The sequence below is a fragment of the Rattus norvegicus genome, chromosome 3 (assembly GCF_021556685.1).
Source record: "Rattus norvegicus strain SHRSP/BbbUtx chromosome 3, alternate assembly SHRSP_T2T, whole genome shotgun sequence".
Classification (NCBI taxonomy): Eukaryota; Metazoa; Chordata; class Mammalia; order Rodentia; family Muridae; genus Rattus; species Rattus norvegicus.
In genome coordinates this window covers 113858555-113876791 of record NC_141536.1, presented here as the reverse complement: position 1 = coordinate 113876791, position 18237 = coordinate 113858555, and the positions used below count along the sequence as shown (strand labels likewise).

The 18237-nt window shown below is 40.6% G+C and overlaps 1 protein-coding gene and 1 pseudogene across 2 annotated transcripts in view; one reads left to right on the top strand and one right to left on the bottom strand.

Annotated features, from left to right (window-relative positions):
• Window positions 1-4378, top strand: part of Sppl2a (signal peptide peptidase-like 2A) — a 44480-nt gene extending 40102 nt beyond the window's left edge. Inside the window, exon 16 of one of the 2 annotated variants that reach the window (XM_087652121.1) lies at window positions 727-4378. In XM_087652121.1, the coding sequence (XP_087508247.1) occupies window positions 727-801 (75 nt within the window). In that variant the 3' untranslated portion in view covers window positions 802-4378. 2 annotated transcript variants of the gene reach the window in all.
• Window positions 4379-11210: 6832 nt separating this feature from the next.
• Window positions 11211-12374, bottom strand: LOC147995670 (solute carrier family 25 member 3 pseudogene; annotated as a pseudogene).
• Between the last annotated feature and the right edge of the window lie 5863 nt (window positions 12375-18237).

Below are 18237 nucleotides of genomic sequence, written 5' to 3'. Positions count from 1 at the left end.
GGACACTATAATCAGGATATATTGTATGAGAAAAGAATCTATTTTCAATAAAAGGGGAAAAGAAGGTGAGGTGGGGAGGGGGGAGATGGCTTAGTTGGTAAAGTGATTCCTGAACAAAAATAGGTTTGAGCTCAGATGTCCAGCACTCACTTAAAAAAGCCATGTGGAGGGTTGGGGATTTAGCTCAGTGGTAGAGCGCTTGCCTAGGAAGCGCAAGGCCCTGGGTTCGGTCCCCAGCTCCGGAAAAAAAAAAAAAAAAGAACCAAAAAAAAAAAAAAAAAAAAAAAAAGCCATGTGGAAGGGCTGAGGCTTGACTTGCTTTTCATCCCAGCACTCTGGAGGCAGTGGCATGTAGATCTCTGTCAGTTTCAGGCTACCCAGCTCTACATAAATCAGACTGTCTTAATAAAATAAAGTAAAAGAAGAAGTCTAAGTTCAGTGGGGTCTATCTTGACCCCAGTACTGGGGAAGGTGGCAGATGGTCTGCAGAGATAGGAGGGCCCATAGCACTCTCTTGGTTAGCAAGCTCCAGGTAAGCTCCCACCTCAGCAGCAGTGAATGTCTCAAAAACTAGGGTGGGAGGCAGCCGAGGGAGATAGCCATACACATGTGCATACACACACACACACAGGCATCACACAAAAACAGAATACTTGTGCTAAATGAATGAAGACTGGGAGACCAGTTTACAGTTTGCATTTTCTGATATCTTTTATTCATGCCTAGGTGATGGACTACCTGGACTATTCAACAAATGAAGAAAACCCAGCAGCTACTGACGAGCAGATTGTACAACAGTAATACGTGGACTTATAATGATGTGTTTTTGATTTTCTACAAATAGATTTTGGCCTTTTTTGTCTTTTTTTCTTTTTCTTTTTTGTTCTTGGAGACAAGAGTCAGGACTGGAGTTCAATCCCCTGCCTTTGCCTCCCAAAGGTTTGGGACTATAGCTGGGTAACACCACACCCAGCAAGATTTGAGTCAAAGTTTGGATTGAAAACTGGGAACATTTACAGCGATGTTTGCAAACCCATATGTTTTTATGAGCTGGTGAAATCCCATGCTACATAGTGAAAATGCATTTTCTTTTAATTATGTTAAAGTTGTGCCTTCACAATCAGTTAAAAACATAGGGTTTATGTAGTTTCCAAAATGTATTATATACATTATATTTTTCTAAAAAAGAAAAAAAAAAGCTACCCTGACCTTCCTTTGTACTTTTCTTACTGAAATATTTCTCCAAATTCTAAGGATAGATCATGTATAATTGTCATAGCAAGTTTCTGTTTTTGTTAAAAATTTATGCAATTCTTTTTTTTTTTTTTTTTTTTTTGGTTCTTTTTTTTTTCGGAGCTGGGGACCGAACCCAGGGCCTTGCACTTCCTAGGCAAGCACTCTACCACTGAGCTAAATCCCCAACCCCGATTTATGCAATTCTTAACCCCTCTACAGAAATAAATACTTAAGACTGGAAGAAGGCAGTTCAGCAGTGAATGTTAGTCTAAGTTTTTAAAAATTTGTAACTCCCTTTTAAACCTGAGGACCTAAATTATTTCATCTGCATACACATATCGTTAGACTAATTTTTAGATAGGAGGACACAAAAGCTGAACCTAGTTTCTGCCGGTACATGGTTTATCTGAAGATACTCATTAAACTTCTGCATTTACTTTTAAGTTTTATTTTTTTCTGATCTTTGATCTTTGATTCCATTGATTGGGTAAGATTTCTTCTTTTGAATGTTTTTCTTATGTGACCAGACATAATGTATTATTTGCCTTGCCATCCTGACAATCCCCACATCACCACTGACTCCTGAGTTCCAGCACATTTGTATAAGTGAGTGCTGCCAAAAGCAAACATACTTTTTTCATCCCTTGTCTCACCTCCAAGATGAGTGGTCAGAGCAGTTAGCTTACAACCTGGAAAAAAAAAATTTCCTTCTGGTTCTTTGCAAAATCTCAGGTGTTTTTCTAGAAATTAGAGGTGAAAATTATTTTTCAGTTTTTTTTTTAATTTCTCTAAAGAAAGTACCAGGTGACAAGTTATTGCAGAAGTTCAGGATTTTGTATTTCTGTATAAATCCTGCTGCACAGGAGATGTGAGCAAGTCCAGCCTTCCATGTTAAGGCTGATTCAGCTTTTCAAAGTAAAAGGTGTATTGAAAATGGGTTAGACCTTTGAGATTTGAACTAAAGTTCACATTAAATGCTTCTTGTTTAATTGTTAACTTTTACTGAGTAAATGACAAATAAGAGGGACTGCCAGCCCCTTCATTCTTCTAGGTATAGGTGTGGGGTCTTTTGTTTACAGAAAAGAGCTGTCTGGAGGAGATAAGTGCCATTTACACTTCTAACTGTGTTTTCACTTAAAATGTCAGTAAATACCTGCCAAACACAGCTGTTAGGAAAACATCCGCATTCTCTTCAAGTCGATGTTCAAAAGCACCAGTTACAATTTTACAAAGAACGCTAATGAAAATTATTCTTTCTAAAGCCACATTGAAATAAAACAATTTCTCAAAATAATTTGGTTTTATTAATCTGTAGCTAATTCTTAATTATCTAATCTAAACTTCTGCTCCAGGAAAACATGAGCACATCTGCAAATCTGAATTCTGACTTATTTGAAACATTTTCTATTTTACCCAACCATCATATTGTTGTAATTAAAGTCTTATATGTGGGCTGGAGTGTAGCTCAGTGTTTGAGTACTTGCCTGCCATCTTCAAAGTGCCTTCCCGAGCACTGCCATTGAAACAACTTACTAAGTAGCTATAAATAACAGAAAGAATTTCCTAGAGTTCTACTCTCTACCCTCACTGCCAATTTCATGTGTACTTAAACAGCCCTCCTAGCAACACAGTTGAAAAGATCTTCATAGAGAAAATATAATACAGAAATACTTTGTCTTGGAAATCAAAATGAATAGATACCAGAGTTGAAAATTTGGCTCTGAAAATGTGTTATCTCTTCCTTTCTTGTTAACCTAACACCAATAACTTTTTTTTTTTTTTTTTTTTTTTGGTTCTTTTTTTCGGAGCTGGGGACCGAACCCAGGGCCTTGTGCTTCCTCGGTAAGCGCTCTACCACTGAGCTAAATCCCCAGCCCCAACCAATAACTTTTAAGAGGTAGAGAAGATGGAATTTTTCCCCCTTGAACATGCTTTTAAAACAAAGTATATTGTATTTATTAGTACTTATTGCAAAATAAAATACTTTCTAGAAAGTTCCACACTTGTGGCTTATCGAATAGAAATCACTGATCTGTTTGTTTGTCTGTTTGGTTTTAAGACAGGGTCTCTCCGTGTAGCCCTGGCTGTCCTGGAACTCACTCTATAGACCAGGCTGTCCTCCAACTCAGAGATCCACCTGCCTCTGTGCCGGGATTAAAGGTGTGTGCCACCGACGCCTGGCGAAATCATTAATCATAAATGCATTTTTATTTTCTTCTAGCTTGTAGCTACCTTTGATTCACGATTATACTTTATACTAGAGTGTGATTTAATGCCCTTTTGAAGGAAATACTTTTCTCCCATATGCTTCTGGCATTCACGTATTTTATTTACATGTGCTTACAAGTTTGAGTAGAGTGGCATGTTTTAATAACTATCAGTGAGCTTTCTAAATTCCTTTGCTCTTTTAATGTCTACATTTCTAAAACTATTTTCCTCAAGTTCTACTCCAGGCAGAGGTAGGCTTTCCTTTACATTGGGTGAGAATACATCTAGTCTATTCAACGGATTCTCTAGAACTCCCTTTGATTCCTGTCAGTGACCCTTCAGAGATGGCAGGTGTACTCCTGATGGGAAGAGTACACTAGTTAAAGAAGCTTTTGTAGTTTTCTATAAATGAGAAAGGTAGGTTGGATCAACTCAAGGTTGTAGTGAATGATCAGTTCACCACATAGTAGGTTTGACTAGACAGTAAAAATACTATAAACAGCTTTCCTATTCCTTTAAAATATACATTAAAAAATGCCTAGTGTACATCTGGTTTGTCTGCAACTTCCCCATAGGACAGTGAGTGTAAATTCAGTAGCTTTTGTCCACTTTTCTCCCTTCTACATTGTATTCAAATTAGTACCTTTTTAAGAATGCATAATTGTATTGTATTACTTCTTAGATGATTGGTTTGAATATGAGATTCTTTTTCTAACACTTTTCTAGGTAAGTTAGTATAAATTAATATTTTTATAACACTATTAGAATTTTTATGGAACATGATTTAAAACTTAAATTTTTGGAGTGTTAATTTAGCAGTAAGTTAAGATCTTTTTATCATGTGCCAATTCTGACAAGAAAAACAACAACAAAAAGACCTTCCAGTGTATTAAATTTACTGCTGTGTTCAATAAATTCTATTTTAAAATAAAAATGAATATGTTTTATTTTGTATGGCAAAAAAAAAATCATTGAAAATGAATGGACGACACACTAGCCCACACATCATGCCCACACAAAGGACCAGCATGGGCTTTTCCTGTTATTTAGCTTTGGCAATTTACCTTTTAAAACCCAGATTGGGAATGTGATACTTACTAGAAAGTTATATTGATGCCTAATAGCACCTGACTCCTTTTGAGACAGGAGCTTGCTATTTAACCTAGGCTGGTCTGTAACTCTAGATCCTGGTGTCTCAGCCCCTGAACTGCTGAGATGAAAGGCTTGCACTACCACACCCAGCAAGATCTTTTAGTAGTTACTGTCCCGAGTGTCTCATTCCATAGCCCAGTGTGGCCTGAAACTTGCTCTGTGGCTGGGCCTGGTTTTGAACTCTGGATCTCACAGCCCCTCACCTTCCAAGTACTGAGGTTTCAGGCATATGCCATCACGTTGGGCGGCCTTGGGCACTTCTGCTTGTTTGTCTGGTTTGATTTGATGCTTTAAGAAAGTATCTCAGCTCAGGGCTGAAGGAATGGCTCAGATGTTAAGAAGCCTGTAGTCTTAGGATGATGAAGAAATTCATTTCTTGCATGTATGCCCCGATGTGGAGGAACCTCATCCCACTAGTCCATCTATCTGGAAGGATATGTGTACTTTAGAGAGAGCGAGAGATGGCTGGAGCATAGGAGGAGGGAGAATTTTGCCCCTCAACCTAGATCCTTGTGGCTCTCTTCGTTTCTTAAAATTTTATGCTTCAATGAAGTATTCAAAGCCCAAATCATAAAAGTCTATTGTTCTCCCCTCCCCGTCTTTCCCGAGACAGAGTTTCTCCGTGTAGCCCTGGCTGTTCTGAAACTTGCTCTGTAGACCAGGCTGGCTTCCAACTCAAATCCTCTGCCTCCCTGGTGCTGGGATTACAGGTGAGCACTGACACTGCCCAGCCCCATTGCTATTCTCTTAATTAAGGTACTCATATAAGACTAGGGGTGTAGCTCAGTTTATACAGTGCTATGCTGTGGGTTTGAGCCTTAGCACTGTATTAAAAAGTATTCATGCCGGGGTTGGGGATTTAGCTCAGTGGTAGAGCGCTTGCCTAGCAAGCGCAAGGCCCTGGGTTCGGTCCCCAGCTCCGAAAAAGAGAAAAAGAAAAAAAAAGTATTCATGCCAATAACTGGTTTATTCATATCATCTAAAGGTTGGAAGGAACATGGCAGAAAACATGCATATGCTGTGAGTTAAGAGAGATAATCAACTGGGAGACTTATATTTAGATTTAAATAAAATTAATTTATGTTCTCTTAAAATTACATTAGTTTGAAGTTCATCTTGTTACACTAGAACATGGGAAACAGAATTAAATTTTATATTAAGGTCATTTCCATTTTTATAATCCTATGAGGTCTACAGTCTTAAGGTTTCATCTTCTTGGGTTGTCCCAAGTGACCCAGGTCAAGTTAAATTGAAAGTAGGGGCTGTGGGTGTAGCCTAGTGAGAGTTAATGCTTGGCCTGATACCTAAGAGCCCTGATTTGCTTCCTAACACTAAAATCTATCAATCAAAAGTAACAATGTTTGTCCCCAGGACCCCCAAAATAGAATGCATCAGAAAAGCATGAGTTTCTGCGTGGTGGTCTGAGAAGGGTTTCCACAAGCTGGTGTTTGAATGCTTGGTCCCCAATTGGTGAGCCTGTTTGGGATAAATTAGGAGGTGTGGCCTTGTTGGAGGAGCTGTGTCACTGGGGATGGGCTTTGAGGCTTCCAAAGCCCCCTCCCCCCAGTGTCTTCCTCTACCTCCTGTTTTCAGTCAGGATGTGAACTCACAGCCCTGGCCCAGCTCCATGCATGCCCTCTGCCATGCTGTCTGACCTGATGAACTGACCCTCTGAAACAGTGGGCAAGGTATCCGTTAAATGCTTTCTTCTGACTGTGCTGTCATTTGTTCTGCAGTATTTCTGTCCACACCTATTCTCAATCAACACGTTTGTATCAGCTCTTGTCTGTTAAACACGTTTATCCCTGGGCCTTGGGCTTATCATTCTCACTACATTAATGAATGCTATTGCTGGGGCTGCATATTAAATATATAATGAATTATTTTGGCTTATTTAGAGGGGTTAGAGACATCACGCTATAGTAAGCCATAGTGTTTTGCTGATTTTGATTAAACTAATTTTAATGGTATAGCCATCCCTAAATCACCTGACTTATTTCTCAAGAATTAAAAAAAAAAATCCAATACCATTTGTGTAAAATTTTAATCTGTATTTACAATACCTAAATTGTAGTCCAGAGACTTAACTGCTTAAATGTGAGCGATGCACTATCGAGAGTGGTTTTGAGATATTACAGATCATAAAAGCATGCTCTTGGTTTTAAATCTTCACTGCCTATTTTCAAATTGTTAACTGGTAGTTCTAATAATGAACTGATATTTATTCACATTAACACATCCATGTTTTTGAGAAACTCAGGAGATAGACATGTAAAGATGTAGGTCTGTTTAAACTCGACTATCTGGCTTTACACTTAATGCTATTTATTCTGCTACTATTCTGGGTTCCTTTAAAACAAGTTTTCAGGGTCTGAGGGTGGGTGGGTAGTACTCACCTTTAACCTTAACACTCAGGAGCAAAGGCTGGTAGAAAGGTGAGAATGGCTCCTTCTGAGAGAAAATGGGGTTCTTATAGAGCTCTTAAAGGAATTACCTGGTCTGCTTTCTGGGCCATTTGAGTGAAGGATTTGAATAGAGTTTATTTTGAGGCAGTAAACACTAAGTGTCCTGAGACTGGCAACCTGGGATGCAGCCCCCAGGGACCGGTCCTCTTGAACTGTTTACATAAGGCATCTCAAGTCGCCAGTCAAGCTTCTCACAGAGTCCAGCTGCAGTAGATGGGGGATGTTGCTTTTATTTTTGGCCTGATACCTTTCTGTCTCTATAATTAACATGGAAGTTTTGCTAGATTTGAAGGGAAATTCCTCAGTATTGGCTACTGATAATTTTATGTTTGTTTATTGAAACAAAGCCCTGGCAGCCTGGAACTCACAGAGATCAGCCTGTCTTTGCCTCCAGAGTCCTGGGAAGGCACGGGCCACCACATCTAGCTCTGGGAATTCCTTTCAGACTTTGTGTCACTGAAAGAAGGCTTTTAAAACTTTTTTTTTAAATCTTTATTAACTTGAGTATTTCTTATTTACATTTCAATTGTTATTCCCCTTCCCGGTTTCCGGGCCAACATCCCCTAACCCCTCCCCCTCCCCCCTTCCCCCCTCCCCATCCTCCCCCCATTACCACCCTCCCCGCAACAATCACGTTCACTGGGGGTTCAGTCTTGGCAGGACCAAGGGCTTCCCCTTCCACTGGTGCTCTTACTAGGATATTCATTGCTACCTATGAGGTCAGAGTCCAGGGTCAGTTCATGTATAGTCTTTGGGTAGTGGCTTAGTCCCTGGAAGCTCTGGTTGGTTGGCGTTGTTGTTCATATGGGGTCTCGAGCCCCTTCAAGCTCTTCCAGTCCTTTCTCTGATTCCTTCAACGAGTGTCCCGTTCTCAGTTCAGTGGTTTGTTGCTGGCATTCGCCTCTGTATTTGCTGTATTCTGGCTGTGTCTCTCAGGAGAGATCTACATCCGGTTCCTGTCGGCCTGCCCTTCTTTGCTTCATCCATCTTGTCTAATTGGGTGGCTGTATATGTATGGGCCACATGTGGGGCAGGCTCTGAATGGGTGTTCCTTCTGCCTCTGTTCTAAACTTTGCCTCCCTATTCCCTGCCAAGGGTATTCTTGTTCCCCTTTTAAAGAAGGAGTGAAGCATTCGCATTTTGGTCATCCTTCTTGGGCTTTTAAAACTTAATGGAGAGATGCATGCACATGCCACTGTGCATGTGTGTGCGCGTGTGTGCGCGTGTGTGTGTGCATGCACGCGAGCATGAATCTGTGTATATGCCAGAGAAGAGTTGGGTTCTTCCTATCTGCACATGGCCTCTAGGGATTGCTTTTGGGCTGGTGTTGTTAGATCTTGAGTACCTTTACTCATTGCTACCTTCTAGCCCTCCCTCAGAATAATTTTACAGGTAGAAAGTATCTTTCTTAAGTAATTATGTTTTGATGGGTGGGGTTAGGGGACAGGGGATGGAAGGTTGTGTCTTTTTGGTTTGGCGTTGATGATCTCCTTCAGGGACTGTATGTTAAACATGCTCTCTCCCACCAACTTACTCCCTTGGCCTTCTCCATAAAGTTCTCTCTCTCTCTCTCTCTCTCTCTCTCTCTCTCTCTCTCACACACACACACACACACACACACACACACACACACACACACACACACAAATGCGTACTTGCGTATACATGCACTAACAATTTTAAGAGGAAAGCTCTGAGGGTTCCGTGGCACACTTCAGTGATAGAGCACCTGTATAATATTCCTAAAGCCCTGCATTTATCCACAGCCTCCCATCATAAATAATATATAAATATGTACATATCATAAAAGTTTATAAAATATTTTAGTTGTATAATTAGCATTTTCACATATGGTTGAAGAAGAACTGTTTTCATCTTCTTAAGTTACTCTGGAAATAGGTATTCAATACTTATGAAATACCAGACTCTGTGCTGTAATGGGAATTCCTGGAGAGAAGCTGTCTGCAAAGGCTGACTGATTAGAACGTCATGGATGTGAAGAGAGTGGAAGTTGCAGGGCCAGAGCCTAATTACAAGTTATCTCAAAGCTATCTTTAGCCCCCAAGTGCCATTCCTCACCCACTTCTGCTTGGACATAACAGCCTGAGACCTTACATCCTGTGACTAGCAGATAAAAGCTTTAGGAATGCATTAACTTAATAAAACCCTACTTCACCAACCAGAGGGCCAAGAATGCTCTCCGGTAGTGTCTAAAGCTTGCAGGGGGTTTTCTCTTTTTCCCATTGTGACAACCCACCTACACGATGTGCCCAGTGATGTATTTGAAAAGTGTTTTGATTTATGACTTTCTTTGTTTCTGTTAGTATAAAAAAAATTCATGAAACTGATTCCATGTGAGAACATGGATTTTGAGGTCAACTGAATCTGTGTTCCTGACCTCCTTCTTCTAAGCTCCAGAATCAACCGTCTTCTATCTGCTTTGAGATGACAACTGGTCTTTTTCTTTTCTTTTTCATCAACAGCATCAAGGTACTGGCATTAAAGATTAATTCAAAACATTCCAAGTGTTTATAATTGACATTTATTAAGTTTTCTGTTTGTGACAGGGTAATGCTTTTGAAATAGCATTTCAAAATCCGCAAGTCTTTCCAAAGTAGTGCAACTGGTTTAATCACCCTCTGTATAAAAGATTCTGTGCTGACTGCCAAACACTCGGAACTATCAAACTTCGAGGAATGGAGATGTTACATTAATTAGACATTCCACACACTGGCTTTCTTTCTGTTTGATTTGATTTGATTTGAATTACTTAATGTCAGCATTATTTTTATTTCATTTTTTGCCTGTAAGGGTGTTGGGTCCCCTGCTTTTACTAGCATTGAAAGCAAACCTTCAAAAGCAGACTAGATAGCTCAGTGAATATAGTGCTTGCCGATTGAGCTTGAGGACCCCAAGTTTAGACACCACTTCAGGACAACAGGCAAGAGCATTCACCTCAGTTTGCAGCTGTAAAAGCTTCAGGGTAAGCAAGCCTTTCAGCTCAGCGGAGATCATTCAAAGAGTTTGTGTCTTCGCCATTAAATTAAGATCATCTTGCATTCCACTTGCAATTTGGGCGCTAATTCTATGAAGCCAAAATTTATCATCAGGAGGCACTTCTGGCCAGAAGCCTCCTCTCTGCCCTGAAGTCCTTTCTTCCTATAGTTCACCCGAGTCCACTCATTACCACACATCGGGTGTTAGAGAAGCCCTCCTGAAGTCTCAAGGCCACCGTCAGTTCAGCTCCTTGGGAGTGGGGAAAGCTTGCATCTTCTCATTCATTTTCTTTTCAGAGCCGCCTTCTGACTCACAGGAAGAGAGAACACTCCCACTATTGTAGCACAGAATTTAACTCACTGCACATCATTATTTCAAGTTATTTCGCTTTTATATGAAATTCACTTTTGCTCATCCATCTACCCTCAATTTTCTTTCAGTTTAGTAATTTTTCTGTATCTCCAAAAGCTAATTTATCCTGCACTTCAATAGCTACATTTTGACAAATTGTTTTATATATACCTTGCAAATAAACAGACCTTCTTGCATATTTTTTAAAAAGAAAGTAAACCCCTACATCATCAAGACTTGGGGAGCATATTTTTAAATATTTTCAGGATGTTTTAAAACCTGGCTAGTGAGAGACATTTGTAATCACAAATTGTAATACTTTTAACTTACTGGTTTCTAAAAATGAATTTTCTGAACTGAAGTTTAAGCTTGATGGCAGAGCACATACCCAAGCGTGTATAAAGTTAACCCACAGCACCAAAAATAAATATTAATTTAGTTAAATTTCAAACCTAGAATTAAGCCCATTATTCACTACTTTAAAAAGAAAAACTTTTTTTTCATAAGCAGACATTATTTTAGCAGTAAATCTGGAACTCTTGCTTAAGCAAGGACACTAGAAATTGTATCCAAAACCGACCATTTCCTACACCGTCAAATATACAACGGTCCTCTTCACACTGTCCTACACTGGTCGGTGAGCAGATTGAGTTCTTATTTGTGTCGCCGTAAGGTAACTCGGGCTTCTTTTGAGGCTGTGGCATCTCGGGTGGAGGGAGTGAAGGAAACAGTTTCCCTTGGATGGGCTGCTGTAGTACAGCATACCAGTCACGGTTAGTCTGCTCTGACCACGTCCTCTGGTCAGCGCAGTGCTCCTCCCTCCCATACAACTTTAAAGTGAAGCCCGTGGAGGAACTGATCACCACTGCCTTTCTCTTTATTCAGCACAGACACTCTGGGTTCCCCAGGGGGAGAAACAATTGCAGAAGGGACTCTGGTCTGTATGTGGCCACAAATGTCACAGCCAGCTGCTCTGCCTTTGTACATTCCTGTGAGATTTCAGAATCACAGACTTCTACAATGCCTCAACAGTAGATTCAAAGCTGGCAATGCCATCATGGAATATACCTCTGTTGTCTACAGAAGAGTGATGCCCTTGAGAAAGAGTTTATGCCTTCTTTCCTGTACATCTTGGGAGCTGCATCAAATTGTTGGCATGTTCTGAAGAAGTTTGAATCGGAACTTTATTAGCGTTCATAGGCAACATCGGGAAAGAATTCAGCCCTGGCAGAAGCAGCCAAATGCAGCAATGTGCAATAGAGATAGCTGTTCTTCCTGAGCCTGTTGCTTTGAAAATGTCAGAAGCTACACTTACACAGATTAGCCAGTGAACTGGATTGGTCTCTTAGCTAAACCACAAACACCATTCTGTTTCAGTGCAACTGAGAGTCCATTAAATATGCCCTTTAGGAGGGCCACCTATGGGTGGCATTTAGCCAAATCTAAAGGAATGACGTCAGGGTAAAGCAGCTTAAAACTTAAAACTCACCAACTCAATGGGCAGTGGTGGTGCAGACCTTTAAACTAACACTAGAGGCAGAGAGGCAGAGGCAGAGGCAGAGGCAGAGGCAGAGGCAGAGGCAGAGAGGCAGAGGCAGAGGCAGAGGCAGAGGCAGAGGCAGAGGCAGAGGCAGAGGCAGAGGCAGAGGCAGAGGCAGAGGCAGAGGCAGAGGCAGAGGCAGAGGCAGAGGCAGAGGCAGAGGCAGAGGCTGGTGGATCTCTTCTTGAGTGTGGGTCCAGCCTGGTCTACAGAGTGAGTTTCAGGATAGCCAACAACAACTTGCTACACAACAAAACCCTCACTTTAAAAACCACTACCTACCACCACTGCCACCAAGAAAGCACCAAAGTCGCATCATGCATAAGACTCTGTTGAGCCAAATTCATGACTATGTCTTCCACAATATCGGCTATCAGGTTGCAGGAGCAAGGGCCTGTGGCTTGAGTCAGGGCAGGTGAGGCCATCGTGTGCCAGCTACAGATGTGGGTGGAAGGGGCTTGCTGGTGCCAAGTAGCCACCAAGACAAGAAAACCTCTCCCTAAGATGATCAACACCCAACTTCTCCCTCAAAAAGGTTTGAATTTCCAGAGATTTAATGTCCCCTTGACCCTCTATTTCATGTCTTTTCCCTGATGAAACTTTCTAATATTTAAAATGGTTGTTGTGGGCCTATTTGTATAGCTATTTCCTGAGATTAAGACCTTTTATCATCAGGGAAAGCTCATTGCGATATGGAATGTTAAAAAGGAGGCAAAAGAAGAGGATACTCTGACCTGAGGTGAAAGGTTTCAGTAAGTTCCTGAAGATGACCACTAGGCCACTTTCTCCCCTAGCAGCTATAACCTGCGAGGGCTGCTGAGAGATATTTTTAGACAAGCTGGGTTGAGACAAACTCAAACCACTTGAGCTATTTGAAGGAGACAGCCTTCCTCATGTTAAGCTGCCTTGAATGACTGACATTTTGGAGACTGAAATTTATTGTTGTTGTTGTGACTCTGGGACTCAAAGTCATAGTTTCTGTGGAAGCTCAAATAGATAGGCTGGTGTAGCAGGTGTAGCGGCTCATGGATTGATTCACTTTGCCCTGTAGGATCACAGAGTTGCATGTTATGTCCATGTAGCATCTCACATGTCATCTTCCTCTATTTAGGAACAGCCTCTTGTTTCAATTTGACATGGTGCTCTACATGCCAGAATTGGGGGACAAGATTATGAATTGAATTACATATTATGAAAGTGTTTTTATTTTCATGTATATGTGTGGTTATCTGTCTCTCTGTGTGTATGTGTCCTCAGGGGACAGAGAGCATGTTAAGATAGATACCTTGGAGCTGGAGTTACTGACAGTTGTGAGCCCTGACGTGCTTACTGAGGCCTGAATTCTGGTTCCCTGGGAAATCAGTACTTAAGGTTTGTTTGCTTTTAAACAAATGCCTATATGTCATTAAGTGCTGAGCTGGGATACACTGGTGAAGATGGCTAAGGTGAAGATCCTCCTTCAATGAATGTTTACTGGACAACGACAAATAAGTCGGTAATTAGAGTTGGAGAAATGCTCACAGCTAAGAGCACATACGGTTCTTTTTTTTTTTTTTTTAAGATTTATTCATTTATTATATATAAGTACACTGTAGCTGTCTTCAGATACACCAGAAGAGGGCATCGGATCTCTTTACAGATGGTTGTGAGCCACCATGTGGTTGCTGGGAATTGAACTCATGACCTCTGGAAGAGCAGTCGGGTGCTCTTAACCGCTGAGCCATTTCTCCAGCCCCCACATACGGTTCTTCTAGAGGACTATCCACAGCCAACATGTCAGGGGGCTTACAGCTGAAACTACAGCTCCATGAGGATCCAATGCCTGTGGCTTCTACAGACAAGTGTACCCATTTGCAATACAATCAAAAATAAAATCTCTTTTTAAAAAAGGTGAGTTTTAAATAGGAAATATACACTATGCAATGGGAACATTCTAGAAAAGGCTCCTAAATCAAACTGCATGTGTGGTGAGAAGAGAGCTACATATTCTCAAAATAAGAAGCTTGTAAGTTATGGTAATAATGGACACTTCATAGAAAAGTAGACATATAAGAGACAAGACTGGGGGTTGGGGATTTAGCTCAGTGGTAGAGCGCTTGCCTAGGAAGCGCAAGGCCCTGGGTTCGGTCCCCAGCTCTGAAAAAAAGAACCAAAAAAAAAAAAAAAAAAAGACAAGACTGAAGTGAAAAATTTTAAGGTATGTAGGCTTTTGTATGTATGTATGTATGTATGTATGTATGTATGTATGTATGTATGAATGATTGAAGCAAGGTCCCACTATAAAGTTCTGACTGGCCTCAAACTCACAGAGATCCCCCTGCTTCTGCCTCCCAAGTTCTGGGATTACACCCAGTCAAACTTGTTTATGAGAACAGCAGAGCCACTGAAGGATTTCAGGGCACTTCTTACTGCTTCATTCAGATATTCTCTTGTCTGGAATGCCTTTCTCAGTATATTTCCACAAGACTCAGTTGTAATTCAACTGCCTTGAAGATTTCCAAATGTCTCCCAGTTGTAATTAAATTCTATCATGAAATAATGACCTAGTGATGCCACAATCTTATCAGTTAGATATTGCTACATAAATTATCCAAGAAAATTAGAGGCTTGAAAAAAACAATTCCCTGGGGTCAGGATGTTGAGAATGGCTTAGCTGACTTCTTCTTGAAGAGTTTTGGAGTTAATGAGAATGCCAACGCCTTCCACAATGGCTTGGCTATATGGCTGGCAAGTAGGCTATTGGCAGGGCCTTAGTTCTTTGCTATGTGTACTTTTTGAAAGGCTGCTCAGCTTCTCTGATTGAGTGATCTGAAAGAACAAGATGGAAGCCAGAGTGTCCTTTGTGATCAAGCCTCAGAAGACACACACTGTCATTTCTACAGTACCCCCATTGAGAGCTTGAGGTCAGCCCTCCTCGGTGTGAGACTGTTAACCATAGGGTAAGATGGGGAAGGAGAGAAACAGGGAGGTTACGCACTATCCAGGCGGTTAATACTGTGTTGGTGACATTTGCCTTCACTGTGGGTTCATCTTACATTTCACTTGCACTACTCACACTTGCAAGAGCCCATTCCAGGGAACCAAAAGTCTGTGCCTCCCTCAATGACATCAGGACCTCCCGCAGGACGTCATCTTCAGCATGATTATTATGATTATTGGAGTACAGGAAGATACAGGGCGGGTAGGGAGACGGCTCATCTGTAAAATTCTTCTTATTCTTGTTAGTGTGCATGTGTGTGAGGATTCTCTTTGCACCTTGACAATGGTCCAGGGATGGAACTCAGACCCCTTAGCTTGTGCAGCAACACCTTTACCCACTAAACTATTTTGCCAACTTCTGAAAAGCTTCTTGAATTAAATTTCTTTATTTTTAATTTTTTTAATTATTTTTATTTTATGTGTATGAGTGTTGTGATGGCCATTCTTGGTTGTCAACTTGACTATGTCTGAAATGAACTACAATCCAGAAATGGAGGACATACCTGTGAGAAATTTTCACCTTGGTTTGAAGAGGGTGAATCCATTTCCAGTCTCGATCTTTGAGGTGGGAAGACATTTGGTCCTTTTGTTTGTTTGCTTGTTTGGTTTTTTTTTGTTTTTGTTTTGTTTTTTGGGTTTTTTTTTTTCCCCAGACGGGGTTTCTCTCTGTAGCTGTCCTGAGCTCTGTAGACCAGGCTGGCTTCAAACTCAAGAGATCACCTGCCTCTGCCTCCCAAGTGCTGGGATTAAATGCCCAGCTCATTGGTCTAGACAGAAGCTTTTAATTCAGATCTTGAGGTGGGAAGACTCATACCTTTAATCTAAATCTTTTTTTTTCAGAGCTGGGGACTGAACCCAGGGCCTTGCGCTTGCTAGGCAAGAATCTAAATCTTAATGCAGAAAGACATACCTTTAATATGGGCCCTACCTTCTGCTAGATGTCTATATAGAAGAAACTTTTCCTGTTTTTCTTTTTTTTTTTCCTTTTTTCTTTTTTTCGGAGCTGGGGACCGAGCCCAGGGCCTTGCGCTTACTAGACAAGCGCTCTACTACTGAGCTAAATTCCCAACCCGAAACTTTTCCTTTTTTTTTTTTTTTTTAAGATTTATTCATTTATTATATATAAGTACACTGTAGCTGTCTTCAGACACACCAGAAGAGGGCATCAGATCCCATTACAGATGGTTGTGAGCCACCATGTGGTTGCTGGGAATTGAACTCAGGACCTCAGGAAGAGCAGTCGGGTGCTCTTAACCGCTGAGCCATCTCTCCAGCCCGAAACTTTTCCTTTTTAACCAGAGTTTTAAACTTCACAAGAAATAAACTAATTTCATTTTGTTATATTTTGATTTTCTTGTTTGTCCTATCTCCTAGATTATAAAGAGAGAAAAGTCACAAAATGTATAGACTCAATTGAAATTGAAAAGACAAATATAGTTATTGAATGATTGCATGTTAATCAAGATCCACTGGAAATCTATTATATATATATATTTTTTTTTTTTAATTTTTTTTGAGACATGCTCTCACTATGTAGTTTTGGCTGGCCTGGAACTTGCTATGTAGACCAGATTGGCCTTGAACTCACAGAGGTAAGCATGCCTCAACCTCCCTAGTGCTAGGATTAAGGACATGTACCACCATGGCCAGCAATTAAAACACTTAAAAACACTGTTCCTCCTAGGCCTACAAGATGGGGAGTGCCTGCAGATGGTTTATATACACCACAAAACTTGTTAGAGATACAGTGGTTGGATGAATTTTGTTGAAGAGGCCTGCCTCAGTGAACTGTGGGTTATATTGCTTGGTAGATAATGACTATTAAGCATGGAAGAAGCTAGACCAAACCAAATTAAGCACACATTGTACAAAACTTCAGATAGTACAGCCAAAGTACATTTGTAGACACAAAGCAGGCTAGTGCAGTTGTCCCACCTTATACATGGGTTCTATGTGGACTCAATCAACTAAAGAAGGAAAGTATTTGGAAATAAAATTATATCTATACTGAACATTTTATTAATTGCTAAAGAAATACACGTTTGCATTTTGTTGGTTATTGCATGTATTAATTTATTTTTTGAAGAGGTTTTATTTTTGCTGTAATTTAGGCTAAGAAAACACAAATGTATGCACAACTGGGATTAGAGAGGACAGTGGAGGCCTATCATTTTAATGGAATTCAGGAGGAATAAGCCAGGAATGCTTCGTGATAAACTTTGTGATTAAATGCAGGGCTGTGACTCTCTCTCTCTCTCTCTCTCTAAAGATTTAATTATTTATTTTATATATGTGAGTACACTGTTGCTGTCTTCCGACACACCAGAAGAAGGCATCAGATCCCCATTACAGATGGTTGTGAGCCATCATGTGGTTGCTGGGAACTGAACTCAGGACCTCTGGAAGAGCAGTCAATGCTCTTAACCACTGAGCCATCTCTCCAGCCCAATTTAATGTATTCTTGAAGATATATATTATGGGTATGGGGAGTCTTGGAACCGATTCCCTACAGAGATCTAGAGACACTTGCAGTGTGAATGTTGGTTCTCAACCTGTAGGCTGCATATCAGATATCCTGCATTTCAGATATCTACATTATGATTCATAACAGTGGCAAAATTACAGTTATGAAGTAGCAATAAAAAGAATTTTATGGTTGGGGGAGGGTCACCATAATATAAGGAACTGTGTTAAAGCCACACAGTGTTGGTAAGGTTGAGAACCACTGAGTTAGAGCGATGAGATCTGTACACACAGGAAGAGTTTAGCAAGGGTGCCAGAAATCTGGGACTATTGAATATGTTCATTGCCTTGATTGGAGTAGTGATTTCATGTTGAAGTTTATCAAATTGTACACTTAAATGTGTCAATTATTCATCAGTGAAGCTGGTAGGGTTTTTATTGGGGGAGGGGTGTCTAATTGAGACAGTGTCTCACTAGGTATCTCTGGCAGACCTGGAAGTTGGCTTCTAACTCACAGAGATTTGCCTGCCCCTGCCTTCTAGAATTATAGGCGTTTGCCTGCCCCTCCCTTCTAGAATTACAGGCGTTTGCCATCTTGATTTTTTTTTTTTTTTTTTTTTTTAGACCAGTAGTGGTACATGCCTGTAATCCCAGCACTCGGAAAGTTAAGGCAGGAAGATTACAGTAAATTTGAGATTAGTCAGAGTAAAAAGAGCAAAGATAGAGGCAGAACGGAGCTTCAGGCAGTGGAGCCTTTACATTTGTAAGAGCGAAAAGATGATGTGTCAAAAGCAGATTTGGTTTTGTGTTTTTAAGACGGTGTTGTCATTCTAACCCTCACTAGTC